A 13,143-nucleotide genomic window follows, 5' to 3' on the forward strand; every position below is an offset into this window, starting at 1 on the left:
AAATGGTAAATCTGCCTTGCTTGCAGGATTAAGAATCTCAGCATGTACTCTGACAATAAATCTGAAATCATTCTTTCTCCACAGTCCTCCCCTACCCGTCCTTTGTGCATCATGTTCTGCCTCTCCCTCAAATCCTGGTAGCCAAATCCTAATGTCGTCACTGTTCCCTTTTACTCCTTCCACGCCTTCTACCCAACTACCTGTTAGATGGGCACTGCTGGAAATACTCAACAAGTCAATCTGTGGGGAAGCAAAATGGAGCTAATGTTTTGGGTCAAAGACTCTTTATCTGACCTGTTGCCTCTTTCAGAATCAGAATTTATGTCACGAAATTTGTTGTGTCAGCATCACCGTGCAATAATTTGTAGAAACCACCTTACAAAATAAATAAAAATAGTGCAAGGAAAAGAAAATGACAAAGTGAGACAGTCTATTGTTCATTGATTATTCAGGAATCTGATGGCAGCGGCGAAGGAGCTGTCCTTTGCCACTGAGGGTTTGTCTTTAGGCTTCTGTACCTTTTTCTCGATGGTAGCAGAGTGGAGAGGGCGTAGCCTCAGTGGTGGGGGGTCCTTGAGGATAGCGGCTGCTTTTTTAAGACACCACTTCTTGTAGATGACCTCGATGGAGTGAAGTCTGGTGCCCGTGATGTCGCAGGCCACGGTTAACAACCCTCTGGTGTTTTTTGAATTGTCCTAAGCATTGGGGCCTCCAGAGAGCTTGCTTTAACACCATTGTTAGCAACTACAGTATATGGGTTATTTTAGCTGTGTACACTCACCATCACGGAATATCATTGCTCTCTTCAATATACATCCAAAATGTATGGCAGCACAACAAGCAAATAATTTGCAATGACATCATCCTTGCGCAATCTCTTTAGCGTCTCATTCTTCTATATGAAATAGTTAATGCTCTTGATTTGTTAAATTTGGCTATAAACACATGCAACACAATTGGTCTTGCATGGCGGCGCGGTTGGAGTAGTGGTTAGCGAAACGCCTTTATAGTGCCAGCAATTGGGATGGAGCTTCGAATCCCATGCTGTCTGTAAGGAGTTTGTACGTTCTCTCCGTGTCAGTTTTCCCCGGGGCCTCCGGTTCTCTCCCACCGTTCGAAAAGTACCGTGAGTGTAGGTTAATTGGGTGTAAATTGGGCGGCACGGACCCGTGGACTGAAATGGCCTGTTACTGTGCTATATGTCTAAATTTAAATTGCTGGTTTGTGGAGTGTTTTTAAAGAATTCGAGACTGTTCTTAAACATTGGTGACCTGCATGATGAGAGGGTGAGGTGGTGGTTCAAAAGTAAAATGACTGCAGATGCTGGAAGCAAAAGCACGGCAGGAAACAATCCAGGATCAAGTCCTGTCATGCCAGGTCATTGATCTGAAAGACTTCTCTTCCCAGATGCCATTTGAACTTGAGTATTTTCATGTGACTGGAAAATGGCTAATACAGCTGATGGAATGTGACTGTGGATCACTTTGTTTTAAATTCAGCAGAAGTCCAAAAATCTGGACTGCTTGGGAACAGGCAAATTTTGATGGTTTATTCGTGAGCAAATACAGCACGCTTCATTTGTCAGCACGAACAGTATTAAAGAAAATGTAAAGTGCTGCTATGCATTTGCAGCGCTTACACGTGCACGCAGAAGCTCGCTAAATTTTTTTCAAAAAGTCCAGATCTTTGGGTGGTCCAGATTTCTGGCATTTAGATTTTTGGACTTCTACTGTGATATGAGTGGCTGAAAAGCGAGCGGGGAGAGGCAATAAATGCTAACATTGGCTGTTGTGCAGAATTGGATAAAAACATTTTATTCCTATCTGAACATGTTTTGTGGTCCTTCCAACTTGCACGATGTTACATGGATTGATTGAGGGAATGGTATCTCAATGAACTCATGAGGCACTTTTCCCTTTCACAGAAGGCGACACGTGTATGCATGGGAGAGCGGATTGTGTACAATATTCAAATTCCAAACAGGTACTGTTATATTAATGATGTTAAAGAGCTTGTAAAGGTTTTTCTTCAGTTGAAGAAATGGTGCAGAATATTTCAAGTTTCCCTTAATATGGTGCAGCAGTTCAATCCAGTAATGCTATGACAATCTATAGGCAGAATAATCCAGCATTTAAGATTTGCATTTCTCTTTTTGAACATTGAGATTCGATATAATTTCTGAGTTCCTTTCAAGTTCATTACACTGAAGTAAATGACCATAATTGTGTTGGCAAATCATCAATGGAATTAAGATGTTTCTATTGGGCTTTTCAGCATGGAGAGCATGTCCTGTACGTTGAATGATGTTACAGGATCTGAAGGATCTTGTTTGATCAAGAATGAAGCATACCAATGCCCTGGTGTTGCACTGGACGGTCGATCTTCATGTGCACTCAGTTTGGCCAAACCAAACCATGTAACCAATTGAGTGGAGGTGAAAATAATGCACTGACTAAGATTCAAAATTCAAGATTCCTTTATTGTCATGTAATAGTACACAAAATTGCCGCCTTCCCGCCGTAAGTCAAAGAGCTGCCATTAGTATTGGCCAGCACCCCTTACAATTAGAGGGAAAAAGAAGCAAAACTGAGTCCATTCAGAGACACTGAGTGTCTGTGGATTTGTCTCCTGCAGCCGCATGGACTCCTGTTCAATCCATTGGCCACCCGAGTCCCAGATCCAAATGTCTGACACGATTAGGAAGCCCGCAATGCCTGAGATCCTTTGGAAGACCGTCTTGCCGTCAGCACCCTCCCGAATCCCGGCACCGATATCTGGTTCCCATGAACCAGTCTCCAGCTGCCCATACGGGGTTCCCCCGACTGCAGCCTGTGTGGGTCCTTCAGCCGCTGAACCCCACGCTGGCCTCCTGATATAGTCTCCTCTGCCTCTCCTTATCAACAGGGGTGTTTTTTTCCATTTCTGGTACCCCGCACTGCTCCGCGGAGTATGCAAACCTTTCCCGGTCGCTGCCGAGAATTCGCATTTGTGATTCGAATTGTGATCCCTGTGGGTAAAAAAAAATGCAAGTTAGAGAATTGCCTTTTATACATCTAACATGTTTCAATGTTCAAACTCAACCTTGTATTGGGTAAATGTGGCAACACCTTCAGGTTTCCTACTTGTAAGAACTTTCACGAGATGGAATCGCTTTTCAAAAAGTGCTTCTCATAACTTTCCAGTAACCTCATGGCTACAGCTTTATGGTCACAATTATTGTGGTCAGCAAAGTTGTAAATTAATGGGAGTCTGGTTACGTCTGGGGCAGGGCAACGACTGGACCAGTTTCTGTTCGTGCAACACTGGTTTATTTGCCACGAGTATACCCATGACTATTCTTCCATGTTAATACTCATTGGCCTGAACGCTGTAACTGGCATGGTCAGTCAACTTGGCTCTGAAGTTTCAAGCGTCATTGTTTTGTTCATCAGTTACAAGCAGATATAAGTAACAGCAGAAAGGCATATCAAGCAGTATTTAAGACTGATCCAACCCTTCCGTGTATTAACGGGGTAAAAGAGATATAGATTGATTAAATGAGTGGGCAAGGGTTTGGCAGATGGAGTACAATGTTGGCAAAGGTGAGGTTATCCACTTTGGAAGGAATATTATTTTAATGGCAAGCGATTGCAACATGTTGCTGTGCGGAGAGACTTAGGAGTGCTTGTGCATGAATCACAAAAGGTTGGTTTGCAGGCTAGCAAGAAGGCAAATGGGATGTTGGCGTTCATTGCAAGAGGAATTTAAGAGCAGGGAGGTTATGCTGCAACTGTACAAGGTACCGGTGAGACAGCATCTAGAGTACTGCGTGGAAGGATGTACTGGCTTTGGAGATCATGCAGAGGAGGTTCACCAGGTTGATTCCAGGATGAGGGGATTAGCCTTTGAGGAGAGATTGAGTCTCTGGGACTGTACTCACTGGAATTCAGAAGAACAAGAGGGGATTTTACAGAAACAGATAAAATTATGAAAGGAATAGATAAGATTTAGGTAGTTGTTTCCATTGGTAGGGGAGACCAGAACTAGGTGACATGGCCTTAAGATTCAGGGTAGTAGATTTAAGAAGAGGAACTGCTTTTCCCAGAGGGTGATGAATCTGGGGAAATCGCTGCCCATTGAAGCAGTGGAGGTGACCTCAGTAAATATATTTAAGACAAGGATGGATAGATTTTTGCATAGTAGGAGAATTAAGAGATATGGGAAAAAGGCAGGCAGGTGGAGATGAGGAAAATCTTTTTCACCCAGAGAGTTGTGCATCTGTGGAACACTCTTCCCCAGAAGGCAGTGGAGGCCAATTCTCTGGATGCTTTCAAGAAAGAATTAGATTGAGCTCTTAAAGATAGCGGAGTACAGGGATATGGGGAGAAGGCAGGAATGCGGTACTGATTGTGGATGATCAGCCGTGATCTCAGTGAATGGCGGTGCTGGTTTGAAGGGCCAAATGGCCTGCTCCTGCATCAATGGGAGAGCAGGCTCGACGAGTTGAATGGCCGACTCTTGCTCCTATTTCTTATGTGTAAGGCTCCAGTTTAAATATTTTATTGCTTATTATAAAATCTAGCTTTTAGGCTTGTGGTCCATGAAGAAAATAACAAAATGCAAGATGATTGAAATGAGCTAGCTTTGCTGTTTTTGAGAGTTTGTGTGTCACCTGCTTAGCAAAGTTTCTTTTAGTTTCCAGCCTGGTATTACACAGATCATTCTGAATTGTTGAAAATGTGTCCAGCTCTTTCCAAAGAGGTGGAGTTATTTGGGTAATCTTCTCAATGTTAAAGTTGGAACTGCCAAGGTAACGTGTCCTGAGATCATGCAACGTTTTCACGCATTCATTTATTTTGATACCAGTTAACTTCATTAGTAATTTATTTAAGATGGACAGTTAATTCTGTAGCTGAGCTCTTTCCTGATGCATTCTGGCTTTAGGCCTTCTGTAGATGGATGGGTTGTTTAGTGGAGAAACTACGGTTTCCTTTAGTTTAAATGGATTCTTACAAATCAAGTAGAATCCTGATGAGCTGAGTGAATCTGCATGGTTGTAGCTGAGCTGGTTTGGAAGAAGAAAACTAATTGTTAATCTCTTAACCCTCTCTCTTTGCCTCTGTTTACACTGGATAGTGGCATGCATCGACCCAACAGGGCAATGTATGGAGAATACTTGTATGTCCCCGCCCAGCGCTGGGTACACAACCTGAAGGTATGGTTGGTTCTTTACAAGCTTGATTTCTTCAAGAGTTGGGGGGGGGGGGGGTGTTAATTTTCAACTTTTCTCCCAGTTTTCATTGGTTCACAGAATGGGATGGAAAATTTGGCGACCAGGGAAGACGGTTACGCAGCATCCACAGGATTGGGCCTGAGTTCTTTTTGTCAGAACAGTTTACTTCATATGGAAGCTGCATGAACTGCTGAGTTTTTCCAACACTTCTGTGTATTGTACTCAACTCTAGCATCTCCTGATTTTCTTGTGTCACCCCATGGCAGCTTGGCAAATATTTTATATGTGGCACACACAAAGAGGGATGTGATTGCTGGGAATAACAACCAGCCAGTGTGGATAATTCACTGAGCCATCAAGCAAATGGAAAGCCAGTTATTTTCTGCTTAATGTCACCCAGTGTAAACGTTGGGGTAGCCGAGAGTGTGGTGTACATCCTGTTGCATTCAAATGCTCTCTCCCTCCCGGCCAGGGCTTGCACATCCAACCACATCATCTCAGCCAGGAATGGGTAAACAACCACTCTTCCTTGCACCATGAATTATGTAGGCTTTAAAGACAGAGGATGGGAGTGGTACATCTGTGACAAGAGCAAATGGCGTCCTTGGGGGGTGGAGTAGATGAAAGATGAGAGAGCATTGGTGGCTTTGCGTGGATCACGATGGGTCTACTGAATAAGAGAAGAAAATTGTGAGGTTTTACTCTGTCAGTCACACTGACTTTAAAAATGTTTGTATTGATGACCACAGTCAAGATAGTTAGAAGATTCTGTTTATTAGGTATAGTATGTGTATGGAAAAACTCATAATGTTGACCATACACCAGATAGAGATGTACTTGAATAATCTTGTTGTCCATTGATGGTGAAAATCCATTAGCTCTGAGCAGTAGCAGTCTCTGGTTGTTAAACGTGCTGTTCCTAGGACTCTGGTGATAAACGAAGTGTATCACGTCTTGGTGCCTCTTGATTACTCAGAGACTTGAGCACTGAAGTCTAGTATGACACTCTACTGTAGTGTAAGGGGCTACTGTCCCACCGGAGAGGTTGTTTTCCAGGTAAAATAGGAGCGAGATCCCACGGCACCACGTCAGTGGAAATATCTCTGGTGGGTCGGTCAATATTTATCCCCCAATTAAAATCGTCAAACTATCTGTTGCCGATCACCTTGAGCACTGACTTTCCTACATCACTGTCTGCAGCTCTAAATGAGACGAGAGCGATTTTCCTCTCCTTGTCTCAGCTCTGCCCCAACTTCCACTTTAGCCCAGAATCATACCATTTCGGTCAGTGGTTTTCAAACTTTATCTTTCCTCTCACATACCATCTTACCCTAGGAACTCTGTGATTAGTAAGGGATTACTGAAGGTGGTATGTGAGCGGGAAGAAAAAGTCTGAAAACTACTGATGTGGTTTAAATGCATGTAAATAAACTTCCTTTTCATCAGAGCTGTATATTAACTGTATTTCTTTCCTCTTGTGCCAGTGTGGTGGGATCGCTTTCCTTTATCATCCATGTGCACATCCCAGACTCAAGGAGGAGCTGTCTCTCCTGGCCAAGGCTTGCACGTCTAACCACATCATCACTCCCCACCTCAATCTCAGTCAGGAACGGGTAAGCAATCACTCTTCCTTACACCACAGGCTTTAATGACAGGGAGGTGTTTAAGATAAGTTTGTTCCACTGAGGCAGGTAGGAAACTGCATGGTTACCACAAAGCTATTACAGTGCCCTGAGTTTGTGCATTCTCCCTCTGTCAGCATGGGTTTCTTTTGGTACTCTGGTTTCCTCCCACCCTTCAATACATGCTGGGGTGTAGGTCAATTGGGGGCATGGGCTAAAAGGGCCTGTTACTGTGCTGTATGTCTAAATTTTAAAAAAGGAACAGTAGTTGACAAAACAAGTGAGGCATCATGCATTAGATTTTGAAAGCAAAAAATTGGAAGGGCTCATGTGAATTATATGGTTGGCGGGATGGAGTTGGCATGAGAAGGCTTTGACAAGTAGGATTAAGGAAAACCCGAAGGCATTCTATACATACGTGAAGAACAGAAGGATAATGAGAGTGAAGGATCTTGGTCAAGGTGAGATCAGGATAGAACAAGCTTATGTGATGGACCATGTTGAGATTAAGAGAGAGGAAGGTGCTGGATCTTCTTAAGAGCATAGGAATTGATACATCCCCGGAACCAGGCGAGGTCTACCCTATGTTGCTGTAGGAGGAGAGAGTTGCTGAGGCATTGGCAATGATCTTTGTGTCCTCCTTTGCCACAGGGGAGGTGCTGAAGGATCAGAGAATGGCAAGTGTGGTCCCCCTTGTTTAAAAAAGGTAATAGGGAGAATCCTGGGAATTATAAACCAGTTGATCTTGCATCAGTGGTTGACCAACTATCAGAGAGGATTCTTAAGGACAAGATAGACAGTCTCCATGGAGAGTCAGCATGGCTTTCTGAGGGGAAGGTCATGCCTGAAGAGCCTAATTGAGTTTTTTTGAGGAGGTAACAAAATTATTTGATGAAGGTAGGGTGGAAGATGTGGTGAATATGGATTTTAGCAAAGCATTTGACTCTGTCCCTCAGGGATCCATGGAACCATGGTTGTGTGTGTTCAGAATTGGCTTATCTGTAGAAAGCAGAGAGTAATAATGGACAGGAAGTGTTCTGCCTAGAGGTCAGTAGGGATCATTCTGGGACCCCTGCTCTTTGTGATTTTTATAATAACCTGGACAAAGAAGTAGAGAGATGGGCCAGTGAATTTGCGGATGATACATAGTTTAGAGATGTAGTTTTGAAAGTTGTCGTAGGATACAACAGGATGTAGACAGGTTGCAAAGTGTTAGATGATGCATTTTGGAAGATCAAACCAGAAGGCTGAGTACAGGGTTAATAGTGGGAAACTCAAGTGTGGAATAACAAGGGGACTTTGGAGACCAAATCCTAAATCTCTCAAGGTTGCTGTGTGGGTTGATAGGAGAGTTAAGAGGGCCTATGGTATACTGGGCTTCACTAGTCGGGGGATTGAGTTCAAGTGACAAGGTAATGTTGCAGCTCCATGAATCTCTGGTGAGACTGCACTTGGAATATTGTTCATTTCTGGTCACCTCATTAAAGGAAAGTTGTGGAGGAAATTAACCAGGATATTGCCTGGACTGGAAAATGTCTTATGAGGCAAGGCTAACAGAGCTAGGGCTTTTTTTCTTTGGAGTGATGAAGGATGTTAAGTGACGTAGTAGCGGTCTACAAGATTATGAGAGGCGTAGATAAGGTAGACAGCCAGCACCTTTTTCCCAGGGTGGGAGTAGCAAACACTGGAGGACATGTGTACAAAGTGAAGAGAGGAATGTTTAGGGGAGACATCAGGGGTCATTTTTTTAAAAAACAGAGTTGTGGGTGCCTGGAACAATGGAGCATTTATGGGATAGAGAGGGTTTTGGGTTGGTTCTATATATAGGTCAGCACATCAATGAAGGCCTTTACTGTGTTGTTCTGTAATGAGATATGTGGCTAGTGAGAGGTTTTATCCCCAGAGCTGAAATGGCTAACACGAGGGTGCACAGTTACAATAGGATAATTTAAGAGACCATTAGATTAGGTGCATGTAATGGAGAAAAATTGAGGTTTATACTCTTGGCAGCTATTCGATTAACACTAAATGTTATATTTCTGTTTTAATTTGCATTTTGAGGTTTCAAAATATCAAGCTTTTGTTCCAATGGGAATTGTGAGGATAGTTTGTGGTGTAAAGTTTAAAAATGATGAAGGACAGGAATGCAGCACATGTTTCTGACCCAGGGTATACATTGGGACTGCATAAAATGGCACCAGAATTGTGGTTCCTCAATATTACCTACAGCAAAAAAAAAGGGGGAAGTAAGTGGAGAATGCAAGCTGTATTTGCACAATCCCTGGTGATTTTTTTTAACAATCATAGATTGTGGCTCTCGATACCTTTCTTAATGATGCTCCTGGGGCATGACAATAAAAATGATAGTGAAATTTTTGGATTGTTTTAAAAACCCTGATTAGTTCACCAATGCAATGAGGAGTGCTGCCAAGGGCCAGAGAAAGCTGTTTTGTTAGGTTGTTTCTTTCTTTGGCTTGGCTTCACGGACGAAGATTTATGGAGCTGCAGGCTCGTTTGTGGCTGACAAGTACTATGACAGAATATGTAGGAATAGTTTTAGGAGATAAATTTGGAAAAGTAGAGTAGGTTACCACACACTTTAAAACAGATCTTATTTGAAATGCTGAAGAATTCATATCCATAGTGACTTTACATAAATTGTGAAGAGTGCCTATGGAGACTTCACAAATTGGTGTTAATTGAATTGACTTGTGGAATGAATAGACTATTTTGTCTTTAAAGCAACAACAGCAAGAGGTATACTGTCTCCTGATACCTTTCTGCAAGGCTTTTGAAGCGTACACAGAAAGATATCCTGTTTATACCTAAAAACAACAGATGAACCAGAATACTGACGACTTTTGTTCGATGGAGAAGGTCAGGTGTTTTTGCAAGCAGTCTGTGTGTGAGTCGGAGAGAGAGGGAGAAGGATCAAGTAAGTGGTCACAGTCAGTGTAGGTGAGATGGAGAAGCTTGCTGAAACTGAAGCCCCAGAGTGGCAGAAAGTACTGGCTATTAAGTGTTTCTCTTGGAATAAGAGGAACTCTGTGATAACCTAAAAGAAAGAGGTTATCATCCGGAGAACCCTAACGGGGCAAGTTTCATCAGCGAGATTGATGGTGGTACCTCACACATCTCTCTACAAAACCTACGTGAGTGGTTTTGAGCACCAAAGCCTGGTGAACTTTATACATGTTCAATTGTGTGCACGGTATAAGAATTGCCTGCAACGAGAGAACTTGGAAGAAGGAGAAATGAGATTGGACCGTGAACCAAAGAACTTCCTTAAATTTACACACGCATTACAAACACGTGCGCTTAGAATGAGAAGGGGGTTAAGTAAGTTAAAGTTTGATTCTGTTTTCAAGATAATTAAAAACAACTTTTGAAGTAACCATTTGATGTGAATATCTATTGCTGCTGGGTTTTGGGGTCCTTTGGGCTTGTAACAGTACTTATGCAATTAGAAGAACATAACCTTGACCTCACTTGTGTTCACAGCCTCTGGCTCTGGTGGCATGGGGTAAAACCCTGGAGATGTCAGAGATTAACCTTGCAGAAGCCGAGGGCTGGCTGCGGAAGAGTGCCATCCAGGCTCAGGCCTCCCAGGTGGAAGGTGATGGGGTGTACACGTTTCTGCTGATCCAGAAAGCAAAGCCGGTATTGGATAACAATGGTGTTATCTGCCCTGCAGATCAAATGAAGGTAAATTGCTCAAGGCAAATTAAAGGAACTGAAGGAGATGTAATTGCTTTATGATGGAGCTATTATCAAGGTGACTTGTAATCCAAACATAGGAGGCCTCTGTTGTTAGTCTGAATTTCCTAATGACTAGGATTCTCCCCTTCTAGAAAGGGGCCCTTTCTAGAAGCTACCAGCCCATTGGCATGTGGCAAAGCACAAAACAACCTACAGATTCTACATTGAGAGCAGTGGGTGAGGGTTGAACCAGGGGTTGGCGTAGTGGTGTGACACTGGCAGATGCACCCCAGGTTGGGACATGAGTCATGCAAGGCCCCAATTGTCAGCTTTTGCCACTCCCCTATGTACAATTTCACTTTGCAGTATTATGCATCCTTTACCTTGATGTCCCCACAGAAACCGCTCATAATTTGTAGGAAGTTCTAGAAAGTCATTGTAGATACTCTCATTATAATAAATCTAGTTTAGCCAAGGCAAAGAGTAAAACGCAGATGTCTGCAGTCACCAGGATTGATGTAAAAAACACAATGCTTTCCTAGGAAGTTGTTTAGATCGTGACGCTCTGTAACTTTTTTTTGTGTGTATTTTATTCCAAATCAAATTTTCAAATAGCCATTTGTGAATTCCATAAGGGCAAATGTCTGTGAAAGGAGGTTTTAAATTATTTGAATGTAAAATTTGCTTTTTTTGAACAGAAACTGCAACATTACTTTAAGAAAAAGGATCTTCATTCGACAGCAAAGAAATGGAATAAAGTTGCTGTTCGTTCAATGAGACGCCTTCCCAACAGGCATGTAATTTTGAGAAGAAATGTTAGTTCTAGAATTCTTGCTCCAGTCAATCTTTCCTCTGAGGAATCTGCACAGAAGAACAAGAAAGATGAGGATTCATCCACTAATTTTGCTGCAGATCTCCAGGAACCTACTGGGCACACAATGGAACAGTTTCAGAAAGCTCTGGTAAGGACTAGTGTAAGTCAAGGGACAAAGAAAGGAAGCCATGAAATTGGAGCAACACCAAAGAGAACTGCAAATGAATCAGAGTTAAAGGGCGCTGATAGCCATTCCCTTCTGAGCAACCATTCAGTTGACCCATTGAAAACTGATAGAATTCAGCTCTTGAGTAGATGGGTTAAGTCCTTTGAAATGCACAACACCTCACATTCTTCATGGAATATCCGAGTGAAAACTCAACAAGGAGAATTTGGAAAGGATGGGAACAGAGTTGAGCTTAAGGAACAGGAGATGGCTAAAACAATTGCCAAAACTCTGTCTGATGCAGACGGCAAGGGGCTGAATGGCAATAAAGGACAAGTGAACGAGAATGGGACTCTTGTCAGTGAGCAGAATGTACAAGTCTCTTCCAAAAATGATGACAGGATGCAAAACGGGAATTTCAATAAAAGCGACTCTAGAGAGAGTGAGAGGGTAATGCAAGAAGAGGAGATGGAAATAAACGCAACCTTGGCCCGACAAGGTTGGGATACTCACAATGTAACAGCAGCAAAGCCTGGAAGCATTAAATGCAAATGTGATGGGACGTTGAAGAATGTCCAGGTTGACTCTGACAGCAAAGATACAAATGGTTTAATGGAAGAAATTGTGAAGGTGTCTCCTGACAACAGGATAATATATGTGCCGACTCCACGAACAGAGGAGGCTGGCTGGGCCGCCGCCGCACTCACCTTTCTCTTTGTTCTCCTTACGTTCGCGGTGTTGTATACAAGGCTGTACAAAAGATTCATAAAGAGTGAGAGTCTGTACTGGACCCCTGTTCTGGCTGTCCATGGGCAAGAAAATGTAGCAGGTGAGCACTCCCCCCCCCCCCCCCCCCCACTTTTTCAATAGTTGTTTGGTGATTTAAAAAACATTATTTGAGGTAAATTTACCTGGAGCTTTGCTGCCTGAGGTGGTGGTGTATATTTTGTGCTGTCTGGGCAATAACTGGCAGCTTGCAGTTACAAGATGGCTGAGCTGCAGCTTGCCTGAACGGGCTTTGGCCCTGTTTGCACAACCTTGCCGTCAATCCTCACCAGTTGCCCTCGTCTCATGATGTACGTAATCAAACAAGTGCCTGTCCTTGTAAACGGTGTTTCTGTCAGATTTTATTAATCTTTGAAATTTGCCACCTTCCAGACTTGACTCTTAACACTGCATCCCAACTAATATTCCACAATTTTCAAAGCTCCAAAATAACCCTAAAAATATTGCAAACAATCCATGTTACCAGCACTATTTGCTTGATAGGCTATATCATCTGCAACTTGAGTATCCGCGTGTCCAGTACCTTTGACACTTGTTTCAGGTTATAGAACAAGAAATAATAGCAGAATCGGCCATCTGGCCCCATAAAGCACTGGGTTGAGAAGTCCACTGATTCATTACCCTCTGGAAGCAGTTCCTCTTCTTATATCTAATCCCCTGAATCTCCAAACCAATAAGTTTAGCCCCATGATACTCACTCTCTTGTTGCAAGCTAAACCTCTGGATTTCCAGAGATTAGATTGTTTGGCAATTTACTCAGCTTGAATCCCAACCATTTTCTACAATTTGGCATTACTTTTCTGTACACCTCTGCAAAAACCATGGAGGTTTGACCAATGCAAGT

General features: G+C 42.8%; 2 protein-coding genes across 12 annotated transcripts in view; one reads left to right on the forward strand and one right to left on the reverse strand.

Moving 5' to 3' along the window:
* tp53i13 (tumor protein p53 inducible protein 13) overlaps window positions 1-13,143 on the forward strand; it is a 37,008-nt gene that overhangs the window by 15,141 nt on the left and 8,724 nt on the right. For both annotated transcript variants that reach the window (XM_069910444.1, XM_069910442.1), the window contains exons 4-8: window positions 1,925-1,983; window positions 5,116-5,194; window positions 6,697-6,825; window positions 10,336-10,539; window positions 11,232-12,342. In XM_069910444.1, coding sequence (XP_069766545.1) covers window positions 1,943-1,983; window positions 5,116-5,194; window positions 6,697-6,825; window positions 10,336-10,539; window positions 11,232-12,342 — 1,564 coding nt within the window. In that variant the 5' untranslated portion in view covers window positions 1,925-1,942. The remainder of the gene's footprint in view (window positions 1-1,924; window positions 1,984-5,115; window positions 5,195-6,696; window positions 6,826-10,335; window positions 10,540-11,231; window positions 12,343-13,143) is intronic.
* git1 (G protein-coupled receptor kinase interacting ArfGAP 1) overlaps window positions 2,459-13,143 on the reverse strand; it is a 168,689-nt gene continuing 158,004 nt past the window's right edge. For all 10 annotated transcript variants that reach the window (XR_011348522.1, XR_011348520.1, XR_011348523.1 and 7 more), the window contains one exon: window positions 2,459-3,007. The gene's annotated coding sequence lies outside the window, so the exon portion shown is untranslated. The remainder of the gene's footprint in view (window positions 3,008-13,143) is intronic.

The sequence above is a fragment of the Narcine bancroftii genome, chromosome 14 (assembly GCF_036971445.1).
Source record: "Narcine bancroftii isolate sNarBan1 chromosome 14, sNarBan1.hap1, whole genome shotgun sequence".
Classification (NCBI taxonomy): domain Eukaryota; kingdom Metazoa; phylum Chordata; class Chondrichthyes; order Torpediniformes; family Narcinidae; genus Narcine; species Narcine bancroftii.